General features: G+C 32.9%; 2 protein-coding genes across 23 annotated transcripts in view; one reads left to right on the forward strand and one right to left on the reverse strand.

Annotated features, from left to right (window-relative positions):
* Positions 1-201: 201 nt before the first annotated feature.
* LOC148628719 (uncharacterized) lies at positions 202-7,425 on the forward strand. 2 transcript variants are annotated; one of them, XM_088593283.1, is made up of 7 exons: positions 202-472; positions 1,405-1,478; positions 1,846-1,951; positions 3,386-3,471; positions 3,963-3,998; positions 5,062-5,094; positions 6,030-6,195. In XM_088593283.1, the coding sequence occupies exons 1-7, from the start codon at positions 378-380 to the stop codon at positions 6,035-6,037; spliced, it is 438 nt and encodes a 145-aa protein (XP_088449409.1). In that variant the 5' UTR covers positions 202-377; the 3' UTR covers positions 6,038-6,195. The 2 variants fall into 2 exon arrangements, with proteins under 2 accessions (XP_088449409.1, XP_088449398.1); XM_088593272.1 differs by lacking the exon at positions 6,030-6,195 and adding an exon at positions 6,692-7,425 and having other exon boundaries at positions 213-472.
* The window catches only part of LOC148628720 (uncharacterized), a 69,043-nt gene continuing 43,033 nt past the window's right edge, over positions 1,945-27,954 (reverse strand). For 11 of the 21 annotated variants that reach the window (XM_088593172.1, XM_088593153.1, XM_088593120.1 and 8 more), the window contains 6 exons: positions 27,631-27,687; positions 26,744-26,800; positions 25,854-25,910; positions 24,948-25,004; positions 20,894-21,004; positions 12,851-16,657 (listed from right to left, as the gene is read on the reverse strand). In XM_088593172.1, coding sequence (XP_088449298.1) covers positions 15,930-16,657; positions 20,894-21,004; positions 24,948-25,004; positions 25,854-25,910; positions 26,744-26,800; positions 27,631-27,687 — 1,067 coding nt within the window. In that variant the 3' untranslated portion in view covers positions 12,851-15,929. Of the gene's footprint in view, positions 3,010-6,430; positions 6,495-8,190; positions 8,881-12,850; positions 16,658-20,893; positions 21,005-24,947; positions 25,005-25,853; positions 25,911-26,743; positions 26,801-27,630; positions 27,688-27,954 lie in introns of those variants that run through there. The other 10 variants (XM_088593186.1, XM_088593208.1, XM_088593234.1 and 7 more) reach the window with 5 other exon arrangements.

The raw sequence follows: 27,954 nt of genomic DNA on the forward strand, positions 1-27,954 counted from the left end.
ATTACCCATGAAATCCTAGTTTCCTAGATTTCATTTTCATATAAAATATGCTCCATGCATATAACTTCTGAACTTATCAAAAGTATACTTGTTAAAACATTACAAATTTACACAGGGGAGTTGGCTATAAACACTGTAATGCCCTTTGTTATACATATTACAACCTTGTTAAAATAGTTATCATTTAAATGACTTTTTGATATGATTATAGGAAAAATTCGTTATCAAATGGTTTACACGAGCATTTCTATATTTCCGCCCTAAATTTACCATTTGTATTTATAGTTAGTTTAAATTAAAAATACTTTTTTTCGTGATTGATGAAAGGAAGTGCCCAATTGAACGATTTTATACAAACAATTTGTGTCGTTTGAAAAATGGATGTGCTTGTTGCAGTTTTTCTTTACTTTGCTCCTTTACATAGCTTAGCACAAGTATATGCACTGAAGGCAGACGGGGAACATGTCTGCAGGTTTGTTTTTTGTCATACTCGATGCGTAGATAATTGTACATTTTAATCTCTTAATGTTTTGATTGCTGCCAAATTATGTATATGAATCGTGAAAGTAACTTTTCAAATATATAAACGTCTCAGAATGTGACGACTCTATTCGCTACACTGCTCCATCGGATCAAAATGATACAAGGAAGATATGTAAACGTATAGAAAGGTCTGAAAAAATTTCCAACGATGGTTAGTACTGTCAAATTTGGGATGCAAATTTTTATCGTTCTTCCGCGGGACTCGAACTCACACTGCTGTGACATCTATGGCAAAACCGCTTGCACAAAGTCCAGCGCTCTAGACCACTTGGCCAGCTAGGCTATATTAAAATATAGCTTTCGCTGGCCGGGTCATTCCTCCTCGTAGGATTAATCTAGGGATGTAACTTAGTAAACAGTTCATTTAGATGTCATTATGTAGGATAGAGGATCAAATTAATGATGCATGTCACCTTTAAACTTTTATATAGCCTAGCTGGCCGAGTGGTCTAGGGCGCTGGACTTTGTGCAGGCGGTGTTGCCATAGATTTTACAGTGGTACAAAAATTTGCATCGCACATTTGACAGTTATAACATCGTTGGGAATTTTTCAGACATTTATAGAAATCTAAAGGAATATTATTATATATATTAGGTATATATATATATACACACGATCAAAGGATTTGATACAGTATTAGCAACTCGACTGCTGATACTAGAAAAGCACAGGAAACTTACCATTCTGGAGCAAAGTTTTGTAGTGTAAGTTTCAGCAACATTAAGATAGACAATTTTTTTCCAACGTTATACATATCCAACTTTAAAAAACAACGCTTTCTTACTAAAACTTAACAAGTAAAGGAGGTAGAAATGAATTTTGTAAGATAACTTTTATGGTACATCATTTTACCTTTTTAGAACAGTTTCAGCGTCAGGTGCGATAGAACACAAATGCTGCTACAACCATTTTGAGAAGGATATGCTTTGCAATGGTAAGATTTCTAGAAAATACACTATATTCAAGAGAACAGTACATATTTATCTTTGTATCACAATCTTTTGACGGATACATACATATATATATATATATAAAACACCAATATAAGATCCATACAAAATTTCATGCAAATAGTACGACACATGTCAGTCTATCAAGCATAACTATCAGCTAGTAATGAAACAAACAGCATGATCCATATAATACAAAATGACAAACTCTATCATTCATAGATAAAAAAAAGATATGTGTTATATCATAGAGTTTCAGCATATTATAGTAACTTAACTCACCACAAGGAATCGAATGCATTTAATTCTGTTAAGTGAAATACTCATGAATGAACTATAACCAATTTTTAGAATGCCCTCTTGGAACTCTGTCTGAAAACGGGGAACCTTGTGCAAAATGCAAACCTAACACTTATGGTTTTCAATGCCAACACACATGTAACTGTAAGGAAGACTTGTAAGTTAAGTTGTTATTCTATCTAAATTCTTTAAGATACAACGAACAAACCAAATATGGGCTCAATAACTGTTACATAATTGAATTAAATTAAAAAAATATATCAAGAGGCAGAGTGATGGTTTCAGTCAATCAACAATGAACACCAAAAAGACAAAGGACGATTAGAAAAGTCATAAATGAAACAAAGAAATTGGAAAAAAACCCAAGACGAGAAGAGAGAACGACACTAAAAAAAAACGGAATCGCACTCAAGTGTTTCGAAGCCTTTATAGGTCAGGCTTGCTTCACTGTCTTTGCCATTAAAGAACATGTCCATTTACAAAGAAAATACATTTATCAAATACTGAAGTTATTCACGGAAAAATAGTTTTATCATGTGACGATTATAATTTTTTACAAGTACACTATGCATAGGCCAATAAATTCAGTGTAATGGCTTTCAAGTTCTAATATACCTTTCGAGTAACGAAATGGAAACGTAATACACATGATAAGCTAGAATGTAACTATTAAAATCGATAGTTGAAAAAGAGGAACAACGCCTCCACTCTTTTATTCGGTTCTACCTATCTTTCAAACGCCTTTTTGTCTACATCGTATATGATTTACGCGTTTCTATCCCTTTTCTATGCTGGGGTGGGTAAGCAGTGTCTCATATAACAGTGATAATAGTGAAAAAAAGGCTCTGGTTATTTAAAAAAAAGGTATTCGAAGTAATATAGGTCGTCCACTTTAGAATCATGCAGGAGCTTATTAGTATAGATAAAAAGGTCTAAATTGTTATTTGTTGTCATGATTACTTCAGATCTTTGATATCGGTTTTTGATATAATGATGACATGTTATCATTGTGTATTTTTAGTGTAGTCTAGATTGCTCATTTATTCCTGTTTCTTTATGCGTGTTATTTTGGTTATTTCAATTTTTCTCCGTGAATGTCCATTTTCCCTGTTTAGTCTTATTTATTTTTATCTGATTTTCACTCAAATTTTGGTTCCCTTAATAACTCCTTCAAAGTATAGAAATGTTCCGATGTTCTTCATAAGCTTCTGCTGTCTAGAAAAATAGAAAAATATCAATGCAATGCACTTTCATTTCTTTAAACAGGAAACAACTTTTTTTTTCTTATATGATTAGATATATATCGCCTTGTATGTATATTTATATATTACTAGAAGGATTCAGTATATATTAATTAAATAACATGTAAAATGTTAAGTTCAACTTAAACTCAAGAATATGAGATTCTTTAGCATTAAAATTTTCCACTATCATTCATAGGTGAACTGCTACGTAGAATTTATTCAGCGTCCCATTTTATTGACTACGTAGGTTTTTACTACTTCAGAATAACAGCCTTCCCGATATCTTCACATTGTTATTAAAATGATTGAATGATTGCCGTTATATTTTTCATATTTAATGTTTCTAGTTGCAACGATGTATTTGGTTGTGTTGGTGTCCAGACAACCGTCACAAATGATGTCTACTCTTATATGAATCTAGTCCAGTTAAATGGTAAGGTAAAATTAAGGACGCTTGCCCTACCGATGCACCTGGTCCACGCTCCAAGTTTTTAGTGGAGTCCGAGTTGCTCATTTGCTTTTTTTACTTTGTATGTGCGATTTTGGTTACTTAATGTTCTTTGTTGTGTGTGTCTGTTTTCCATGTCTGGTCTTTGTCCCTGGATTACATTCTTTTGATTACCGCTATAACCTTGGTTCCCTTGGTTACTCCTTCATACTTTTATGATTACAACGACCAATTTTAGTTTCGATAACTATATGAAAATTAACTTAAAAACATTTTCATAAACACCGAAAGAAAGCATTGTTATCACAAATGTTATTGTTTTTATTTGTCAGCATGAACAATGGATTTTTACCCTCATTTTGTGACTCAATAGAGCCTTTTTACAAGACTTAAAAAGCATTTACTTTTCTTAGTGAATTTTACAAGATACATTTTTTGTTCATTCTTACTGAGTGAATCAACCTTGTTTCTTATAGAATCAACTGTAACCTCACATACAACCATATATACAGGTAATATATAATATACAAGTACAATTTACCAGGCCTATCAGTAAATGTTTCAAGTTTTGTTTCCCCAAAAATGCCTTCAGATTGTAATACGGTATATGTACAGTAATATTACAAATCTCTTAAACATTTATCCTGAAATAAAATATTAAATCAATACGGTATACATTTCTAAAGTCAAGATTCAGATTTGCTCCATTCTTACACTTACATGTAATTCGTCTCCTCTCGCACTGAAGAAAAATAATGTGGAAAACCCACGATGCTCTAACGAAATATGTAGTTGATTTATTTACTTTCAGTACTATTTTAAACTGAGTCATAGCAGATGAAAAATAAGCAAACAAGAGACAATGTTTATCGTCCTTTGCACTTCGAGTGACTGAAGTGAATTTAATGTCAAGAAAAATGACAATGTCGCAACTCACCATTGTATGATTCATCACAGAAGTTCTATGGTCGTCATCATGAACTCGTGGATCGTTATGGTGTATCCATCTGCACCATGAAAATTGATTTATTCAACGGGTCATAGTTTTCCTGTCCTCGTTTGTCTACCCCGGACTTGACTTTTTATGAGCAACTCGGCGGGTGTTTCAAGAAAAGCAGAAGACGCTTACCCCACCTGTGCACCTGGTCCATGCTCCTAGTTTTTAGTGGAGTCCGAGTTGCTCATTTGCTTTTGTTACTTTGTATCTATGATTTTAGTTACTTTATGTTTTTTGTTATAGCCCTAGCGGGCTCACCTGATATTAACCATTAGATAAAGTCACTATCAAAAACAAAATACCATTTATTCCTATTATTTCATTGTAGGTTTTTGTAGGTATTATTTTTGTTTTTTCTTTCTTTTGTTTAGTGTTTTTATTTTGTTTGTGCTTTATGTGCTTGCTGTGGTTCTTTTTTCAATATCCTCCTAGTGGATTAACTGATTAAACAATATCCGAATGCAAAAATGTATAAAAAAAATTACGGTTTAACATGTGAAAACATCATATTTTGAAGTTAGAATTGCCTTATTTATCTACTCCTTTGTGCTACTAATGTGTCTCCCTTTTTATTGAAGAAACAACCCGGAAACCACCAATAGAGCATCAAGGTAAATAAAAATAAATAAAAAAGTAAAGTAGAAACACCAAAGTATCAAGCAATGATCTGTGGACAAAACAATATCGATAATACTGAACAAAAAACAACTACCAAGCACCAGGGATGAAAGTAGGTGCTTATACAAAGTTACTTACTCTTTCTGCTGTAGAGATAACCCGCATCCTTCGTAATGAAAGACAGATGCGATAAAAAGAGGTAAATACCACTCACGCTTACCAACATTATACACTTATCTCAGTAAAGAAGAATGAAGACTTGAAATGAAAGGATGAAGTACCATTAGGATTATGAAAATGTGTTATGTTGCTATAAGATTTAAGGCATCACTACAAAAAGGTTTATGGTCGTCACCATGAACTCGTGGATCCTTATTATCCACCTGCACCATGAGAACCTATTTTTTCCTATCACCCTGCACGTGACATTTTATTAGCAATCGGCTGTTGTTTCTAATCAAGAGGCTCTAGACAACCTGAATCGTTCACCTTGCTTGATAAGCATCAACCTGAATCGTTCACCTTGCTTGATAAGCGTTATTCTGTTTCTTTTGTGAAAGTGGCTGTGCTTTTCCTTGGATAAAAATTCGTAACGCTCATGCTTAAGTAGGAATCATTTTTGTTTTCGTTGAATTCATTCTGCCCAGTAGTTTCTTGGGATAAGTGTTTAACATTGAAAATAGCAAAAATCCTTTGAAAAAGTCCTCCAACATAGTTTAACAGATTTACAGGAAATTGAGCTACAAATAGATCTCATAATGCTAAAAAAAATTAGCCAAGTAAGAACTTTACTATAACCTAAGGTTTATTTTAGCCTGATCCCTAGGTTTTATTTTTAGTAACGGGGCAATATTTTTTCAAAATATACACATATCAGTTTCAAACTACCCTTAAAACATTTAATCAAGTATGGTTCTAATTGGTCTAGCATTTTAACGGGGAAATTGTTATAAACGACGAAGACAGACCCAAACTGATGGCAATAGCTCATATGACCATTTCGGAGCGATGTTGATCTAACCAGAATTCTTATTTCATGCTCCTAATGTGTAATTGAGTCTAGGCTGCTTTTCCCCTTTTGTTTCCTTGTACGGGTAAGTTTTGTGTGTATTAGTTTTCACCGTATAGTCTTCATTATTGTGATGTATTCTTTTGATCGCCGCTCAAACCTTGTTTTCTGTGTTTACTCCTTGTAATCATTTTTTTTTATTTCAAATGTAAGTAAGTACTGCGTAAGTACGATTTTCTTTAGTTTTTTTTTGTTATTATGTTATCGACAACACCAACAAATTAGTTCATCAATAAAAATAAAAATCATATCTCGCTTACCTTATTAGTGCATCTGGTCCATGCTCCAAATTTTGTGGAGTTTGGATTTTGCACATGCAAAAATCTGTCGACCAAAAAAAGATTTACAATTGATTCTTTACTTCTCCAACATAAAAAAGACAAGGATAGAAAAAAAATATTTGCATTTTTGTTTGTGTATTATTGTAAATTAATTTCAATAACTTAAACACTTTATTCTCTTTCAGGATTTCATTTTCAATTGTTATTGACTACATTTTGAAATATTTTGTTCTATTTCAGAAAATAAAATTACGTTATATTATATAGTTTCTATTGGCGTCGTTATTGTATTAATTTTGTTCTGTATGCTGATGTTACAAATTCGAAGTCATTTTCGCTACAAAGTGCAAGGAGGACAAAATAGGGGTCTTGAATTGTCGATTGCAGCACTTCCCCAAGATGACGTAAATTCACCCTATAATGGTTATGACGAAATTGAAGATGTTCCTTCACTACACGAAGTAATAAACGAGCGAAATTCTTACTTGAGTATAAGGAATAGTATACTTGATATGGAAATGCATAATTTGGCAGATGGTGTTGAAAACAACTATCTTGATCCACGGTACTCTCCTGCTTCTTCAATCAATAGTGATCAACCTAGCCAGTGCTTAAATACTCAAGTAAATATACCTGATGTAACTACAAGTAACTTCACTGGGGATATTCAAAATCGACTCGAGAATAGAATCGAAACCAACACTTTAACATGCAAGTTAAATATTGAAAGCAAGCAATATGAACGGCTTTCACAAAAGCGAGATACTCATGATTATTGTGATGAAAACAAAACGTGAAAATGATAGACAAACACCAGAGGATTTAAATGAACATATTAGAATGGGACTATGTCATGAAAATACTAATTCCAACACAATGTCATAATTAGTTAATCAAATCTTTGTTCGACTACTTTTCATTTTTCCTAAATATTATTAAATGTAAATATTAATCCTATTTAAAACTAAACATAACTTTGTTCTATAATTATTGTTTTCTTCAAAAATGCAGAAAGGAAATAAAAATGAAACTCTCATTTAAAACGACCCTCATGCATTCAAACCATTGCAAGTTTGATTTGTACGGCGTTGACCGTATTTGTCATTGGATGCATCTTTCCCTTATGCCAAAACCTATTGCTGAAGACGTATAAGTATGAAAGAAGAAAGTTCGGTAAAGACCCGTTTGGCCTCGTAATTTGGACATTTTTTTTGGCATTTTGATTAAAGCTGATATCTAGGTATTAGTTGTATAGTAAAATGGTCGCGAAACACTGAATATAAGATGTTTTTGATCAGATTTATGACGTTATTCCCGAAATAACGGTATGCATTTATGTACCTATTACAAAAACCTTGAACTGTTAACATTTCTGCCATTTTTAGTATGGAACGGAAGTGGACACACATCTGTTGACTCAAGACATTTTTACAAGAGTTGTAACAGACAATTATACACAAAATATATGAAGCCGGAGAGGCAACACGTGTCCATTGTTAAAAGAGTGAAAAACTGTAGAAAATTTGCTATTTTCCAATGTTGGCATTATATGTTCAAATTAATACCAAAACCAATCAACTGGAGAAACAAAATAAAATTTTCTTCATGTAGACTTTGTTTTTAGGGCAAATTTTGCTCTTATCGAGCCGACTTCTTATATATAGAATGGTCTGAAAAATTCCCGCGAAAGTGTTAACATTGCATATAACATAAAGCTACGTTTAAATACACAATTTTTAATAAAGGTCAATCATGTTTATTTGTGTATTATTCCGTTTTTTTCAATTATTTTTTCATGATTTCCTCTCACTTGTAACGCATATTATCGCGATTCGATCCCTGCAGGGCATCAGTTACTTTAAGTACGACTTGAAGAGCTTTTGTTTTCTCTTGAGCATAAGTAAACTTCGAACTTTGTATCCTTGAAAGCTTAAGAGTGTCCAAAACGCCCGATGTTTTCCTTTCAAGGTAAGTTCCTCCTCTGTATTGCGATTATTGTCTGAAAGAAGTAATAAATTTCCACTTTGATGGAACCGGACTCTTTTGTATTTTCCAAGGAGAGTGATTAAGTAGGTTAAGAAGTTTCTGTATCCAAGACATCTTCCAAGGATTTGAGAAAGCTTTTAGCATCTGGGAATTTTAATCCACCGTTTTCGTAATCATCAATAATAATATTTCGCTTGATTTCATCTCGTTTTCCAACCAAAATGAATTGAAAAACAAGTCTCTTGAACACTCTTATTTCTTGAGCCAGCTTATATTGATTCAGTTTCTCATATCAGTCCGAATAGAAAAGCAAATCGAATATAAGTTATAACCTTTCTATTGGTCTAGGCTATCATCTGCATATTGACTTAGCAAGTACTCAAAGCTTTTAACTGCAACACAAGTTACTTCTTGATTATCTTTTAGGGCTGTACTAAGAGGTTCTAAAACAAAAGATAAGTAAGTAAAAGGATAACGGATGTCCTTGTCTAAATACTCTTTCCAATTAAAACAAACTCCTATTTACCACAAAACTAAATATCTTTGAATAAAAACTTTTTATCCGTTGACATAATGTTGGAGCAAAGCCCTAAAAACTAACTGTCTTTTCGATGAATGGCCATTCAACAGTGTCACGCACTTTTTCAAAATCTACCAATAAGAGAAGTCCAAGTATATTTTCTCCTTTAGCTCATAAACTAGACATTCTCCTAAACTTATCTTTCAAAAAGCTCTTTTGTGTTTCACAAATGATACTTTTTGAGACCGGTTTCATACTATTTGCGGTGAATGTTAAAGCTAATTAATTTAACATTAACGCTCGGACGTCGCCCAGTATAAAAAGTCCGAAACTGACAGCAGATCAGACACACTGTTGTGTTGTTTGAATGTGGTGTCCCCAGATGGGAATCTTAGCACGCTCACATCTGGTATGGAAAGTGCCCCGACCAATTCAACAAAAAGTATCCAATCACACGTTCAGTCTGCAGATCATCTATTCCAGTACAAAAATTCTGACTATTTCAAAATTATCAAACGATGTTCCATCACTTTAAATGATATATTTGACTACAACGATGACGAACCATAAAAGGGTATAAAAATTGCAAAACATGCAACATTCTTATAACTAACTCTTATTTTTCCAGTTCCCTTACAAACAAAACCTTCCATAGAAGAAGTCACTATGATTTAAGTTGCAAATCAACAAACTTAATATATGGATTAGAATGCAACTTATGTGGTTTAGTATATGTCGGAGAAAAACACAAGAATGATTAAACAAAAGAATGTGCGGTCATCGTTCGGGAATTAACACCACCAAATTCCTGACAGTTTATCAACATTTTAATCAACAAGATAATTCAATCCTATCTATGAAAGTTCGTATTTTAGAAAAAAAATTATCATCCTACGAACAGTTCCGTTCTAAGTAAAAACTATTATAGGGAAAGAGAGGAGTACTGGATACGCAATACCTTACGGATGCAATGACAACATCAAAAGTATAGGAAACCTTTCAAGCCAATATGACAATAGCATAAATGTGATGAATTTATTTGACAAAAATCCAAGACGGGAAAGGAATCATGGCCATTGCCACTATACGTCACCTAAGTTACATGATGTCTCCCTAGATGGTCTCCTTCCTTTCATACGAAAACCTCTTGGACTTCATCACATTAGAACCAAACCTTATTCTATACCTCTCACTCTACTACACTCCCTTCACAAATCAAGTCTTGACACTCCTGTTTCTGACCCCACCTCATACAGACTGGTAGCCAACATCTTTTCTTCCACTACCGTTTGTCAACAAAGGTATAGATGCAATTAAACCGTGAACCACGCCCCATAACTTGGAATTATAACTTTTAAGTTCGTATGGATGCCGTGGAGGACTATGCAATAAAACGAGAAAAAAGACATTGATTCTCTGTCAGAACGGTTAAAGGCCGTGAGGTCTTTAATTTTGAAACGAATGAAAGTTTTAAGAAGGTCAATGAGTGCCAAGGCTACATCAGAAAACCCTGATGTAGCAAAAACATTGTCTACTATACATGACAAATATGTAGTCATACCAAAAGACAAAACCCAAAACAACATTGTTTTTGTTTTACATTCAATGTTTATTATCAGAGGTAGACATAGCAAATTATAGCTGTGATAAGACCTATAATGCTCTCACACTCTCCAAAGAAGAGATTATGGAAAACCATAAAACTCCACAAGAATCCATATAAACAACGTTTTCAAAAACTTTTAACTTCTATACTTATAATTATCAAAGAGGGCCTGCAGTCCTACCACAACACTTGTTACTCCCGTGGTGGTATTAATTCAATGTGGATCCTAAAAAATAGAAAGATCTTTTGGAGACAATCAATTCAAGACTATTATCTGAATATAATAGCATTACAACGTATGATTTATCAACACTGTATACTTCTATTCCCCATGCTCAGTTAAAATCCCGACTTAAAACATTATACATCGTTGTTTTTCAAAAAAAAAGATGGTACACCTAGATACAAGTATATAGTTCTTGGTGGATATTCCTCATAGTTTGAAAGAAATAATTCCAAATCATCTTCCAAATTTACAGAGAAAGATGTTTACAAAATTCTGGAATTTTTAATTTACAACATATTTGTCCAGTGTTGTGGACCTGTTTTTCAGCAAACGGTCGGCATTCCAATGGGACCAAATTGTGCTCCTTTACTTTCTGATCCGAAATAAAGAATATCGTTTGGCTAGATCCTTTAATCTCAATTTCCGCTATATAGATGACGTATTGACGTTAAACAATCCTAATTTTGGGGATTTGATACATCGCATCTACCCAAAAGAACTTGAGATAAAGGATACTACAGAAACTGTGAAGTCATATCTTGATCTACAATTAGAAATCGATGGTAAAGGAAAACTATTGACAAAACTTTACGACAAACCTGATGACTTTTCATTCAGAATTGTCAACTTTCCTTTCATCTGTGGCAACATCCCTTCAGCACCTGCGTATGGAGCGTTCATATCACAACTCATACGTTATGCCAGAGCTTGCCGAAACTACACGATTTTTTTTGCTATCGCGCTAGAACTTCTAAAAGTAGGTTTCTGGAACAGGATTATATTGCTACAAGATTAAAGTCATCTCTACAGAAGTTTTATGGTCGTCATCATGAATTCGTGGATCGTTATGGTGTATCCATCTGCACCATGAAAACTGATTTATTCAACGGGTCATAGTTTTCCTTTCCTCGTTTGTCTACCCCGGACTTGACTTTTTATGAGCAACTCGGCGGGTGTTTATAGAAAAGCAGAGGATGCTTACCCTACCGGTGCACCTGGTTCATGCTTCCAGTTTTTAGTGTAGTCCGAGTTGCTCATTTGCTTTTGTTAATTTGTATGTATGATTTTAGGTACTTTATGTTATTTGTTGTGTATGTCTTTTTTCCATGTCTGGTCTTTTTTACATTTAATTACATTTTTTTTACTACCGCTATAACCTTGGTTCCCTTGGTTTACTCTTTATAATCCACATAAAGTAGAGTGCTTGGTCGCCAGTTTTGAGTGAAATCCTTAGGTAAAAAAGTTATTATGCCTAGTATTTTAAAAACTGAAAACTTACTCTTTGTTAGACCTTCGTTAAGCAGTGGATGTTTTATTTCATATCAACTCCACAGTAAAATCATATAGTCTTGGGGACTTGAATTTTTTCATATTTCTTAAGGCTGTCAAACATTCACTCCCCTTCACATGAATCAATTTCATCTATATTAGCTTTATTAATGAAATGATTCTAAAATGGCTCAAAGTCAGATGAAGCAAGAAAATAATCAAGTCTACCCTGCTTTTTGTTAGCCCCCGTCAATGTAAAATCATTCAATTCAAGGTGTTTCATTCTCCAAAAGTGTTAATCATATCCCAAATGGCACATTGACCTCGAAAAGTATTTTAAGCTCGATAGTGTTATGTGTCCAAATTTTAGTCTTGAACAACAATCCAATCTCCTGCCAAAATATTAGATAATTTTGACAGTAGAGAGCTACTAGAGTCATTCTATACTCTTGACTATTTATATGTAGAATGTTGAAGTTACCATTTGTGTCTATGATTTCTCTATGTATTTTTATTCAAAAGTATTTTTCAAAAGAATTGCAACACCCTGCTCCGGTATTAGAGCTAAACTTGCCAATAAAGTGCCATTCATCTAGCAAACATTTTTTTTTTATTTTCGACTACTATGTGTATAAACAAGGACTGAAATATCACATTTCTCTTTACAAAAAGAGAACATATCATTACGTGTATTTTATTTTTTTTTTGTAAAACCCTACAATTTAATGAACCAATAACAATATTAGCCATGTCTAATATAAGTGATATCAATATACTACAATATTAGTTGACGTTCTACTCAGTCATGGTGTCTACATACATGTGGTGGGAATAAAGGAGAACACATTTCTCTTGTAAATGTATGTACCTTACATTCTCGTGCATATGTCTATGAATTAAAGAAACATCTACCCCGAAACAAGGATAAACATGAAAAGCCAGCCATGGTACATAAGAGATGTTGGAGAAAAACCTTCTGAAGAAAAAATAAAATCGGAAAAGATAAAATAGATAAACCAGTCGAAAGAAAAAAAATAACACCAATGTGTTTTAGTTTTTAATAAGAAACAGACAGAATGTAACAGACAGAATTGTTTAAAGTGTCTGTGTCTGTGCCTTAGTTTTTTGTATACTTTCAACTGAAAATTATCTTAATAACATAGAATGGTAGGGTTTTGATCTTTTTAAGCTTTTGTGCACATATTATGTGAGGAAAACAAACCAGTAAAAAAAAACCAAGAAAGTATTTTTATATACAAAAGTATGAATTTTCCTTTTAATGAAAATTATGAATTATAGTCTATTTTTTTTTTTTTTTTTTTTTTGTTTGTTTGTTTGTTTGTTTTTGTTTTGTTTTGTTTTCTTTTTTTTAAATAGTATCATAAAGGATGAACATTGTCGTAGGTTCGAACAAAAATTCCCTGGATAACCCCATCCACCTGCGAAAAATCCGTTTAGACTCTTTTGCGATATTTGTTGTTTGGCAGGTATATATTATAAAACGTGAAATAATTTTTTAAATTGGAAACATCTTACCCTAAAACCCGATAGGGAGAAAAAATAATCCCAAAGGGCGTACTCAAGCGAACTATTATAAACTGTAAGGAATAAACATTGTATTCCTTAATTCCTGCTTTTAATTAATCATGTATATTAGTCGCTGATTTAAAGGTGCGAAGACAAGGTACAAGAAGATATCTTATTATTATAAAGTATCCTTTTAGAAAATAGTGCAAAATCAAGAAAAAAATGAACAAGAAGGTAGATTTTTGTGTAAACTAGTACTGGTTCTGAGATAATGAATATTTTCAGGAATTTAAGATAAGGGTAGTTGTCTTCATTTTTGTATGCCTATTTCAATATTACATTACGTATTAAAGACCATTCTTGTTGTGTAAGACATTACAGTTTTGATCTAGAACGTGAAAAGTGTCGTTATCTATCAATGTTGATTTGAATGAATGATATTTTTGATAATTCCATATTCTTAAAGGAAAGTTAACATCAACTATTCTATATATGTGTTAATTAATCTTTTTTTGCTCAGTTTCATTTTCAATAATTCTTTCTAATTTTTCCCTCACGTTATCGCGATTAAGTCCCATTAGCTTTGACGTTACTTCATTTACAATTTGGCGAGCTTCTTGATTTCGTTCGAGCTTAAGCAGACATCGAACTTTGCCTTTGTATCCTTGAAAAGTATAGCGTGTCCAAAAGGCTTTCCGGCTTTCTTCAAATTTCAAAGCTTTTTCAAACATGCTTAGTGCATTCTCAGTGTCAGATCTACTGCCAGAAAGAAGTAAAAATTTGCCGCATTTAATGACAGTAGAGGGCATTGACAACCAGCGGTATTTGAGACTTCCGTCTTTCATTACTTGCAGTAAATCCTGCAAGAAGGACATACTTTTCGTTCCATGATCATAAATTGCTTGTTTTTTTGCAGTTGGACTTTGTTTGTATTTCCGTACAAGATATCGAAGTAAAATTCTTTGACACGACGCTTCATGTCGAGTGTTTAAACTTTCAGTCATGTTTAGTACCCCAAAGTCAAAGCATCGTTTCGTTGGGCTTTCAATTAATTTTTCGAAATATTCAATATCAGAATCTACTTCATGTAGTTCAATCTTTTGTTGATTCCATCGCATAAGCATTCTTCCACTCCTTTTACTTTCAAGGCAAGAAAACAGATCAATTGAATCTAATTGTAATTGTTCTTTTAAATGATTTTCCAACATGGCACAAAACTTACCAGCGGTAGTAAAATCAATACGACAAGCCTCTTTCAATTGTCCAATCCTACTTCCACTTGTTTTTCTGTCAAGAATGATATATTTTAATTCATTTAAAGCTCGGCCGTTATTATGAGTGATACGAAGAATTAGTTCACTTAAGATAAGCCCGGAAATCTTTTCTAACGAAAGTGCAAGTTTGTTAGTACAAAGGGAACTGTAATCTTCTTTGGAAAGATAATACGACATGTATAGCTGCAAATTATTGCCAATTAAATCTTCATTCTCCCCAATCATTTCCTTTTCGATAACATCGATTTCATTTTGATTTCTTCGTTTTCCAAATACAAAACATTCTACAAATTTATCTCGGAAACGATACTTCAAAATCTTTTCTGAAACTTTTTCTATCATGTCAGTATCAAGCCCTAATTTTTTCTTGGTACTCTTATTGTTTGCTAAAAAAGGGCATGCATCTTTTGTAAATTGCGATGTGTCATTTACAATTGAAAGTGCGACACTCCTTGCTTTCATTAGATGTAAATGAGCCTTCTCAGGATATGTTCTTTCAAAGAGATAGGTTGAACCTATCGCACAATGGAGGTACGCAATATAAAACTTCAATTCGTCATGCTCTTCCTTTTCTATTGAGTCACAATCCATCTTTTTGACTACTTCCAGTACTTTTTCGGCATGACTTACGAATTGCATATTTCTATAAACAGTAGTGTCTGTCCTTGCATCAATATCGATTTCATAACAAAACATTCCCAGGAGGAATTTTAACTCATTTGTCTTGTTAGTTTCTTTCTCATTTTGTTTGAATATTTCTAATGCATACATCGTTACTTCGTAGAATTCTAATTCTTCATAACACTTCGTGCTTTCATCGTTTTGATCGAGAGATGACACGTCATTTTGGCTAATAACATTATGTTGTGATGGACAACTTTTTTCGGATGGAAATTCAATACATGGGATTTGGGTACTTTTGGTCGAACAAAATGAGAATGATTTTAAAATACTTTCTAAATAATCCATTATTTTTTTTTTTTTCATTCCAAAGACATTTTGTTAAATGGTAATATAATGCCTGAAGTACCGTCGTTGACACGTTACGAAATCGGAGAAAAGGAATCAATCTAAAAACTTCCCAAGCTTTTTGAAGCCCTTCTTTCAAAAGTTTTTTTTTTCACGTAGTTTAAAGGCACAACCTGCGATTGTAAGACTGTCTTACTGTCTTCCGTAAAAATATCCATGGCTTCAAACATGGCCAATCTTTCAGAGCAATATTCTTCTAAGTACCTCTTTGGTGTTTTCGCAGTAGAAGCCATGTAACGTATTGCCGTGATAAGGACTAAAGGTATTGTCCCTATCACTTTAACTAAAGCATCTACATCGTCGACTTTACTGTAATTAGCAGCTTGAAATAGACTACGGTATTCCTTTTCCCTCATTCCCTTAAAGTGGACGATTTCGTGCTTTCGTCCTTTGAAGTATACTTCCAAAGTTTGGTCTTTAGTTGATAATATAATATTTAAGTTTGGTACTTTGTCTATTAAAGAAACAAAAGACCATATATCATTGTAATTTTGTACCGTGTCTTTATCAATATTATCAACAACAAAAAGATATGGATATCCTCTCCTTTTGTCGACGTTTAAATATTTTTGTAAATTATTGATAATGCTTGAAACAGATTTTATTTCCTCTTGTGTAGTGTAAATGTTTATTTTATTTGCGAGACATTCAAGAATTTCGACGAAACGCAAGCTTCTACTAAGCGCGACTTTGGCTATTATTGAATAACTCTCTGTCACTTCATTGCAAAATTTGTTGACAGTTTCCGTCTTTCCGGATCCCGAAATACCTAGTAGTGAAAACATACATTGCGTCATTTATATTGATGTTGACTGTTGTCACAATCTTCACAAATATAAAAAGGTACACATTTTTCTACTTTCATAATGTACAGTGATTCATTTTTAATTTAATGCGTGTTCTTTTTATAGAGCGACTGCAGGCTTAAAAATTTTAAGAACTAAAACAGTAAATTGCCCAATATTAAGATTCTTCTGTCAATGTATAAGTTGTTTTTGTTAATTATAGAGGATGTCAGTAGCGGAATTTTGTTCACAGCATGAAGTGTGAATTTTCAGTGAAACAAAAGCTGCTACTTAGTTCACACTTTGGCTATAATAGAATAATTCCAATTAATTTCATTACAATATGTGTTAGCTGTTTCTGTCTTTCCGGATCCAGAAACACCTGGTATGGAAAAAAGTATCCACTACTTTTAATTGTAATTGAAATTCCACAAATATAAAAGTTTTGAATAATTCATAATGTAGGGTAGTACTTTGAAGCATAAACTCGCATTTTCCTTAGTGTAGCAACGATTAACTTTAAAAAAATTGGTATCATTTGATTGATAATTTCATTTTGTACAGAAATAAACAAATGAAAAAATTTTCAAAAAATGTTAAAAATATTTCAGCTACTTCAAGAAAACTGGTCTCATTCACAGCATACCGACATTAATAAAATCACATTTAAGGCATTCATAAGTAAGACAATGATGTACCCAACATAGTTGGTCAATATAGGCGCTTTAATTTTCTTTTTTGAGGTTATATTTACAATAAAATCGTAAACAGATGAATTTTCACAATTTCTTCTATATCACCCGTTATTGTTATTTTTTTAAATACCGTAATTAAACAAACTTTTGTTTGATACAGTACTTTTATATAGTGATTAGCTTTCCGATGAGTCCGGGTTATAAATGTTTGAATTTTCTTAAGTCAAGTTAGTTGAAAAATTGCAACCTCTACCGATGAAAAAAAAACTCAACATGAACCAAAATGACAATTCTTAGCATATAAACGGTGAACAACAAACATGTTGGGAACAGTTGTGTTAATTCCCTTACCTGCATGATTTTTGTGTAAAACGTGCTAATACTTGTATCAAACATAATTGGACATTTCAAGCGCGCATTTTTCAGTTCCAATGTGACAATAATAAGTTTTCATAAAAAGGAGGATTTCCGGAATTTCATATTTTCTTTTATCAAATACCCTACTTCAAACCAGCTTTGGCATATTAAAATACAAATATATTGTGCAATAGTTTTAAAGGAGACGTTACACAAAAAGAATCATTTTAGCAGATACCAGTTTAACAAAAGGTTTCGCATCAGGTTAACGCATAATAAAGTTGTAATGATTTATTTGTGTTTTCACGACGACCTAATTAATATATATAAATGAAAACCGGAAGTAACCCTCACTTATTATATAAAGAAGTACCAAGTCATTGGTTCTCAATGTCCCTTTGGGTGTATTATACTGTGTACACGTGCGCGAAAAAAATAATAAATCTTCGTATATCTTGTATATATGGTGCAGAGTGGTCCACTAATCTGTGTATGAGTGCGTTAGCCGTGTTTAGAAAGTACAAAGACTAAACTTCTTCTCGTTTTCTGTCAGCTTTTCACTTTCGTTAGGCATAAATCCCATTTTTTGTACAACGTCTGACTACGGAAATCGCCACATGTCATCAGAAGAACCCCATAAGTTTTATTGCGATAATGCTGAACAGAAAATACCAAACTAAGCCATTTTTACTGATGCATAAATACTTAGGGGTTTTGACATTGACAAATTTGTCAATTTAAGCGATTTTTCAATGATGTAGGGGTACATTTTTACTTTTACTCCTTTACCACAAAATTCTTAATACCATTGAAATGCTGAGACATGTTGATATATATATGTCAATTTACTTCGTTGTGAGAAAGAAGAAGTTCGTTATGGTGTATCCATCTGCCCCATCAAAACTGATTTATGCAACGGGTCATCGTTTTCCTTTCCTCGTTTGTCTACCCCGGACTTGACTTTTTATGAGCAACTCGGTGGGTGTTTCTAGAAAAGCAGAGGACGCTCTTTTGCATTTGTTACGTCGTGTGATTTTAGTTTCATTATGTTCTTTGTTGTGTATGTCGGTTTTCCACGTCTGGTCTTTGTCCCTGGATTACATTCTTTTGATTATCGCTATAACCTTGGGTCCCTTGATTACTCTTTCAAAAAATAAAAAAAAACGTAAAAAATGACTTTTTGCTCAAAAAGGGCCAAAAATACAAAAACGCTTAGGTTGATTTTTAGGTGCACCCGTAGGGTAAGCGTCCTCTGCTTTTCCAGGAACACCCGCCGAGTTGATCATAAAAATGGGAGGTATAAGGGTAGCTGCAAATAATATCTTGATCGATGAGGGGAGGGGTAGTGCACGGGGAACATCTCAGCCCGCGTACTTAACATCATGATACTTGTTAAATTAAAAGATATCGCCCAAGTGTGAATTGTATTGACGGGATCCCCTTGTGACTCGTGTCGGGGAGCTGTATTAGTATCAGGAGATTATTATGGAACTATACCCACTTGTAATATGACGGGTGTTGTTGGCGGAGTAAGACATAATTACCCTTCTGGAGCACCTGATGTCAGTCCCGTTTTTTTTCGGGGGGTGGGTGGGTTGGTCATGTTACTGATGCTTTTATTTTTTGGTGAGACGTCTTGATTTCTTTATAGTTAAGTTTTACATATAGTCTATATTATTCGGTTCGCTACATTGTGTATGAAGTTCGTTTTTTCCCCATTTTCACGTTCAGGTCATGTTATTTTTGTTTTAATTTGACATATTTGAACTCTACACCTCCAAATGCTTGGTATTAAATTTGCCGATAGTCAATAAGGATCTATTTGTTATTCAATACTATACTTAACATTTAACAAAAAGAGATTTTTGTTTTTATTTATCCCTTTATAAAATAACAGATACAAATATTTCGGCTTAATTGAATTTGGATTCTACAAAATAATATCAAGTGATTTTTTTTCTAGGTCCGATTTTGTACTTTGTGCGTTCCGTACAATTTAAATTAGACAATATGTCCACTTCGCTATTGCATATTTTTTTAGAGTACTTAGCCTGTTTGAATTCATCCTGAAGTTTTCGGCTGCAGCATGTAAACTAACGTACTGTTATTACAAGTGAATAAATGAGTTAAATAAGCATGTAGAAATATGCCTTATTCGTATGATGATACACTGAAAATAATAACTGTTGAAATTTTCATATAGACAAATTAAGCGCCAAACAATTATCAGATATATCATTATCTAAATAATGAATACCCAAAATAAACGTTTAACAGTATTCTACAAATTAGAATTTTGTTTGATGCTGAGAATTGTTTTCCAGGTGTAAGGTTAAGATTTTTTTCATTTTGCATGAGAACTCGTTCACGGAAATACTTTTTTGTGGTTTCGTGATGTAGCAAGTTAAGTTATCATTTCAAGCACTTTTTGAGGATTTTGACTATTAAATCGACACAAGTCATCATAAAAACCTCAGAAGTATCAATTGTTGGAGTACTTAACATGTAATAACAAATAAGTCATTATTTACTTATTCATAGATATTCTAAATATCAATATTTATGGTGAGTAGCGGTACACATACTGCATTTCACTCAAAAACTGTATGTGGTATGTGGTATTGCACATTGGTTGAAATGTGTAGAAAGCTGATACATTTAGCTGCCTGGTAAATATATTATTTTATTTGGTTTTGGAGGAAAAAAAACAAGTTTGAAAAACAACAGAAAACAAATAAAAAACGCTTCAGTTTTTTTGGCGGCAAATTGCTCCGTAGGTGGTAGCCACAAGGGTACCTAAATGAATGTAGGGTTAATTAATGGGAGTGCAGGGGGGTTAACAACCAACGTATTTACATGGCGTTCAATTTCTTAGTATGCCTCTTTTCTATGATCGAACTTTGTGCACAAAGATTAAAAATCAATTTTTAATTCAAATACCACGGAAAGAAAGTAAAAAGTCTATTGGTAATGGAAAGGGTTTCGATATCTTTATGAATAAACCACGGTCTTTCAACTGTGCTTCACAGTTATTCTTCTATACAAAAAAAGCTTTTGAATTAAAAGATTATATAAATCCTTATTCGAGAACAAAGATTGTTTAAATAGTTACTAGAAAATATATAAATGTCTTATCTTAAGAAAGACTATATATTGGAATCATCTTACCTCGTGCAATGACTAGACGACTTTCTCCATTCATGGCTTTTTTAATCTGTTCGAGCTCTTCAGTTTTTTGGTACCACTTACTGACATTAATATCACTTGTCATATATATGACTAGAAAAGTAGAACAATAAATTTTTATTTCAAAATGTTTTATTGTGTTTGTTGATTAACACTCAAAAAAATTAAAACTTTTTTATAGATAAAATTTATTTGAAAAAAGGACAATTGAATAAATCCATTAATTATTTATATTTTCAATGCCATTCCGAGAAAGAAATAATTTTAATTCATAATATAAGGAAGGTGAGGTGAAAATTTATACAGGATAATGACTTACATTACGAAATTTATAATGGAATAGGGAACCAAGATTCGATTAGTTATTAAAACAACTAGACTACGAAAAAAAATCGACGACCATTTAATTACTAAAAGTATCACACAACCCAGACCAAACTGAAAAGATTGAGGAATTGTTCAGGTACAAGTGAAGAGAACGCGTCATTTGCTCTTCAAGACCAAACTCAACGAGTTGTTCATAATACGACATGTGCAGTATTTGGCATAACGTATGATTTATGGTTTAAACCCCATATACAAGTGCTGAAGGGGTGCTTCAAGAGATAAAGGGAAAGTTGGCAATGCGAAACGAAACGAGTTTATCGAGTACTTTTTTAAGATTTGAGTTTTCTTATCCGTCTATCTATAAGAATATGTCAAGATATAGGACTGACTTCATAGTGAATGTTGTATCATATATCTAAGGTTCTTTGCGATGTATAAAATCGACGAATCAAGAATTGTTTAAGAAAACACCATCCATATAGCGGAAACTGAGATCAAAGGATCTGGTTTAACAAAAGTCTTTCCTTTGGATAATACTAACTATATAGCTAGCCCGTAAGAGAAACGAATATGGTCGTCCGTCAGCGAGTAGCGATGTAAAATTCAAGAATACGAATACTGACCCTCTGTTAAAAACACACCAACCACACTGAACAAAAACGTTCTCGATAAAAATTCCAGCCTTTTGACATGTTTGTCGGTATATTGAGAAGATTACATTAATGTTTTAAACTACTTAAAACGATGTGACAATATCATTTTAAACTGTATTAATGACAATAATATCAGATATCAGAAACACCAACAAAAGGACAAGACATAGAAACAAGACAAATAAGACAAAGGAACAAAATATACTATAACTAATAAGAAGCACAAAATTCACTGACTGAGAATATGATTGAACTCATATGTAGTTATCCGTGCATATGTATATGATATTAATGTTAAAAAGTAGCGGCATTTAGATAAAAAAAGAAGTACCTAAAAATAAATACAGAATAAAACTTGATAAAAACAAGACAGAAAGGCCAACATTTTCGGCATAACAGACTTTATTGTGCGCGAATAGAATTGGACAAAAGGAGAACACAAACCAAGACCTAAGAAAATCAAAAATCATTTCGTGATTAGCGTGATGCTCCAGACTAAATGGCAAAATACCATGGAGCATACATTTTACAGTTGTTGTCGTGAATATATTTAGTACACGGACTATGTAGAGATATGAAACTCAAAAAATCAAGTCAGAGATATACCCAGTCTTTGTTGACATCACATAGGTTTTCAGATCTTTATTGAAATTTAATTGAAAGATGTTAACTTTCTTTGTCACAAATTTTCAATTTCACATATCGCTGAAGAAACAGGATATGCTTACCCTCCCGGAACACCTGATGTTGCTGCAATTTTTTGTGGGAATTCATATTGCAAATGCATTTCTTTTGTGTACTTTCTTGTTTTCCTAACTTCATTTTGTGTAACCTTGTTAAGCCATGGGGAGTCAATCTCTTTTTATAATATTTTTGGCTATTTTCATCGTTATTATTTTCAAAATTCTTTATTTCATTGGCTATACAATTCTGTACAGGATCTAAATTGCTCACCTATTCCTTCGCTCTTATAATGCTGACTTTATAGCAGATCAGAACATTCTTTAATCTCAGTTTCCACTATATAGATGACGTATTATCGTTAAACGATCCTTGTTTAGGGGATTTGATACACCCATAGAACTTTATATAACGGATATTACAGACGCAGTTAAGTCCGCCTCATATCTTGACTTACACTTAGAGATCGATTTTAAGAAAAAAAATTGACCAAACAAATGCATTCATTTCATTCCGTATTGCCAACTTTCCTTTCATCTGTGGCAACATCTTTTCAGCACCTGCCTGTAGAGTTTCATATCACAACTCAAACGTTATGTCAGGGCTTGTCGTAACTACGTACATTTTCAATTGCTAGAATGATCCTTAGTAAGACTTACATGCAAGAAATCAGAGAAGACTCCTAGTTAGAGTAATTGCCCATGAAAAGCGAAAAATGATGTTTGAGCAGTTTTCAGCCGATATCTTGAAAGAAACATTCAAATGATGATTGATCTTTATGTCAAATTTTCGGACCACCCTTTGTTGGAGATACTGCCCTTGTTAGACAAAATAATTAACCAGGTGAGCGATTCAGACTCGTGTGAGCCTCTTTTTTAAATCTATTTTATCGCCTCTGTTTTTCTATATTTAGCAATGAACGTGTTTTTTGACAATTCGGATTTTTTTGGGGGGAGATTTGTCGATATTTAAAATCAAATTAAGGACATCCATTAAAAGCGAGTCATTAAAATAATCATAAGGAGTGATGTGTATGATTTTATGCAATACAGGTTTTATTTCATATGAAAAACAGAAGAAAATAAACAACGTTTGTTTTCTTTTTTTTATGTGTAGAGATCTATTGAAAATGTGCCAAAAGTTCAATTCAATTGCACAAAAACTGCAAATGCGTAGAAAAATGCAACATTGACGCAATCAGGTTACACATTGACTTGACTAATAGGTCAATCCTTTTCATTACTTATCGAAAGAAATAATATCGTTTAGCTAGATCTTTTAATCTGAGTGTCCACATATTATCTTTAAACATTCATAGTTTCGGGGATTTGATACATCGCATCTACCCCAAAGAACTTGAGTTAAGGCATACTACAGGCACTATAAGGTCGGTCTCAAATCTTGACCTACACTTCGATGATAAGGGAAAACTTTTGACTAAATTTTACGACAAACGTGATGACTTTTCATTCAGAATTGTCCTTTCCTTTCACCTGTGGCAACATGCCTTCAGCACCTGCGTTTGAAGTGTTCATATCACAACTAATACGTTATGGCAGAGCTTTCCGAAACTACACAATGTTTTTTTGTATCGCGCTAAACCTATAAAAGTATGTTTTTGGAACAGGGTTATATTTCTACAAGAGTAAAGTCATCACTACAGAAGTTTTATGATGAACTCTTGGATCGTTACGGTGAATCCATCTGCACCATCAAAACTGATTTGTTCAACGTGTCATAGTTTTTTTCCACCGTTGATTTGACTTTTTATGGACAACTCGGGGATGTTTCCTGAAAAGTAGAGGATGCTTACCCTACCGGTGCACCTAGTCCATGCTCCCAGTTGCTCATTTCCTTTTGTCACTTTGTATGTATTACTTTAGTTACTTTATGTTCTTTGTTGTGTATGTCTGTTTTCCATGGCTGGTATTTGTCACTGGATTACATTCTTTTGATTTCTGCTATAACCTTGGTTCTCTTGATTACTCTTTTAGAATTGCTTTAGACATACAGATAATTTTCAATGTTACTTATACCTTAATATTGCTATTTATGAAATCTTGCAGTATTCCAAATCTAAAGATACGGAAAACACTGAGGCTTCATTCTTAGCATTGCATATGGTATACACTCTTGGTGATGGCTTCCTCTTTCTATAGTTTCGGTTTTGAGTATTTCTTGTATACAACTAATATTTTGATTTTGATCTTCCTACATATTTGATTTTAATGCTGCTTGATTACATTCTTTTGATTACTGTTATAACCTTGGTTCCCTTAATTACCCGTATATGTGAACAGGTATACAATGTCCTTACATAGTAGGAATCTCGACCCGCTTTAACCTGTTTAAAGTTTTTGCAGAAGCTAGCTTACCATTAAAGTCTTTCTTGGTTTTATTTGTGTCAGATGGCGTCGATTCCTGTAACGGAGCTGGAAATAAAAGATTTTTAAAATATTAATTTAGAAAGATCAAAACTTGTACAATAAAAACAGTATCAAAATTTCTTAAGTCAAACCTTATAATTTAGGATGGTGTAGCGTTTTATATGATAATTGTTGAAAAAAAACAAGTTTACAATTGAAAGCAAACCCTGATGGTTATTCTGTAATGACTGAAACGCCTGGTTAGTTAATTCTCTTTCACAATCTGAAACACGGAACATTTTTTGACATTATTTGCTGGAGTTTCATGTTTATTTGTACATTTGAATACTTATTTTTGTACCAGTGCATCTGGTCCAGTTGCTAATTTAATTTTGTCACTTTGTATGTATTAGGCTTCTGGAACAGGGTTATGATGCTACAAGATTGAAGTCATCACTACAGAAGTTCTATGGTCGTCATCATGAACTCGTGGATCGTTATGGTGTATCCATCTGCACCATGAAAACTGATTTATTCAACGGGTCATAGTTTTCCTTTCCTCGTTTGTCTACCCCGAACTTGACTTTTTATGAGCAACTCGGCAAGTATTTCAAGAAAAGCAGAGGACGCTTACCCTACCAGTGCACCTGGTCCATGCTCCTAGTTTTTAGTGGAGTCCGAGTTGCTCATTTGCTTTTGTTACTTTGTATGTATTACTTTAGTTACTTCATGTAATTTGTTGTGTATGTCTGTTTTCCATGTCTGGTCTTTGTCCCTGGATTACATTCTTTGATTACTGTTATAACCTTGGTTCCCTTGATTACCCGTATATGTGAACAGGTATACAATGTCCTTACATAGTAGGAATCTCGACCCGCTTTAACCTGTTTAAAGTTTTTGCAGAAGCTAGCTTACCATTAAAATGTTTCTCGGTTTTATTTGTGTCAGATGGCGTCGATTCCTGTAACGGAGCTGGAAATAAAAGATTTTTAAAATATTAATTTAGAAAGATTTAAATTTGTACAATAAAAACAGTATCAATTTTTTTAAGTCAAACCTAATAATTTAGGATGGTGTAGCGTTTTATATGATAATTGTTAAAAAGCAAGTTTACAATTGAAAACATACCCTGATGGTTATTCTGTAATGACTGAAACGCCTGGTTAGTTAATTCTCTTTCACAATTTGAAACACGGAACATTTTTTAACATTATTTGCTGGAGTTTCATGTTTATTTGTAAATTTGAATACTTATTTTTTTACCGGTGCAGTTGCTAATTTAATTTTGTCACTTTGTATGTATTGCTTTAGTTACTTTATGTTCTTTGTTGCGTGTGTCTGTTTTCCATGTCTGGTATTTGTCACTGGATTACATTCTTTTGATTTCCACTAGAACATTGGTTCTCTTGATTACTCTTATAGAATTGCTCTAGACATACAGATAATTTTCAATGTTACTTATACCTTAATATTGCTATTTATGAAATCTTGCAGTATTCCAAATCTAAAGATACGTAAAACACTGAGGCTTCATTCTTAGCATTGCATATGGTATACCCTCTTGGTGATGGCTTCCTCTTTCTATAGTTTCGGTTTTGAGTACTTCTTGTATACAACTAATAATATTTTGATTTTGATCTTCCTACATATTTGATTTTAATGCTGCTGGATTACATTCTTTGATTACTGTTATAACCTTGGTTCCCTTGATTACCCGTATATGTGAACAGGTATACAATGTCCTTGCATAGTAGGAATCTCGACCCGCTTTAACCTGTTTAAAGTTTTTGCAGAAGCTAGCTTACCATTAAAATGTTTCTCGGTTTTATTTGTGTCAGATGGCGTCGATTCCTGTAACGGAGCTGGAAATAAAAGATTTTTAAAATATTAATTTAGAAAGATTTAAATTTGTACATTAAAAACAGTATCAATTTTTTTAAGTCAAACCTAATAATTTAGGATGGTGTAGCGTTTTATATGATAATTGTTAAAAAGCAAGTTTACAATTGAAAACATACCCTGATGGTTATTCTGTAATGACTGAAACGCCTGGTTAGTTAATTCTCTTTCACAATTTGAAACACGGAACATTTTTTAACATTATTTGCTGGAGTTTCATGTTTATTTGTAAATTTGAATACTTATTTTTTTACCGGTGCAGTTGCTAATTTAATTTTGTCACTTTGTATGTATTGCTTTAGTTACTTTATGTTCTTTGTTGCGTGTGTCTGTTTTCCATGTCTGGTATTTGTCACTGGATTACATTCTTTTGATTTCCACTAGAACATTGGTTCTCTTGATTACTCTTATAGAATTGCTCTAGACATACAGATAATTTTCAATGTTACTTATACCTTAATATTGCTATTTATGAAATCTTGCAGTATTCCAAATCTAAAGATACGTAAAACACTGAGGCTTCATTCTTAGCATTGCATATGGTATACACTCTTGGTGATGGCTTCCTCTTTCTATAGTTTCGGTTTTGAGTACTTCTTGTATACAACTAATATTTTGATTTTGATCTTCCTACATATTTGATTTTAATGCTGCTGGATTACATTCTTTGATTACTGTTATAACCTTGGTTCCCTTGATTACCCGTATATGTGAACAGGTATACAATGTCCTTGCATAGTAGGAATCTCGACCCGCTTTAACCTGTTTAAAGTTTTTGCAGAAGCTAGCTTACCATTAAAATGTTTCTCGGTTTTATTTGTGTCAGATGGCGTCGATTCCTGTAACGGAGCTGGAAATAAAAGATTTTTAAAATATTAATTTAGAAAGATCAAAACTTGTACAATAAAAACAGTATCAAAATTTCTTAAGTCAAACCTTATAATTTAGGATGGTGTAGCGTTTTATATGATAATTGTTGAAAAAAAACAAGTTTACAATTGAAAGCAAACCCTGATGGTTATTCTGTAATGACTGAAACGCCTGGTTAGTTAATTCTCTTTCACAATCTGAAACACGGAACATTTTTTGACATTATTTGCTGGAGTTTCATGTTTAT

The sequence above is a fragment of the Perna viridis genome, chromosome 1, assembly GCF_037379345.1.
Source record: "Perna viridis isolate PV_CMFRI_1.1 ecotype Kerala chromosome 1, ASM3737934v1, whole genome shotgun sequence".
Taxonomy (NCBI): Eukaryota; Metazoa; Mollusca; class Bivalvia; order Mytilida; family Mytilidae; genus Perna; species Perna viridis.

Excerpts from the sequence above, each read along its gene's own strand:
- LOC148628719 (XM_088593272.1), top strand. The coding sequence starts at position 378 with ATGGATGTGCTTGTTGCAGTTTTTCTTTACTTTGCTCCTTTACATAGC. Across the intron at positions 1,479-1,845 it reads GAAGGATATGCTTTGCAATG|AATGCCCTCTTGGAACTCTG; the intron begins GTAAGATTTCTA and ends ACCAATTTTTAG. Across the intron at positions 3,472-3,962 it reads GAATCTAGTCCAGTTAAATG|AATCAACTGTAACCTCACAT; the intron begins GTAAGGTAAAAT and ends TGTTTCTTATAG.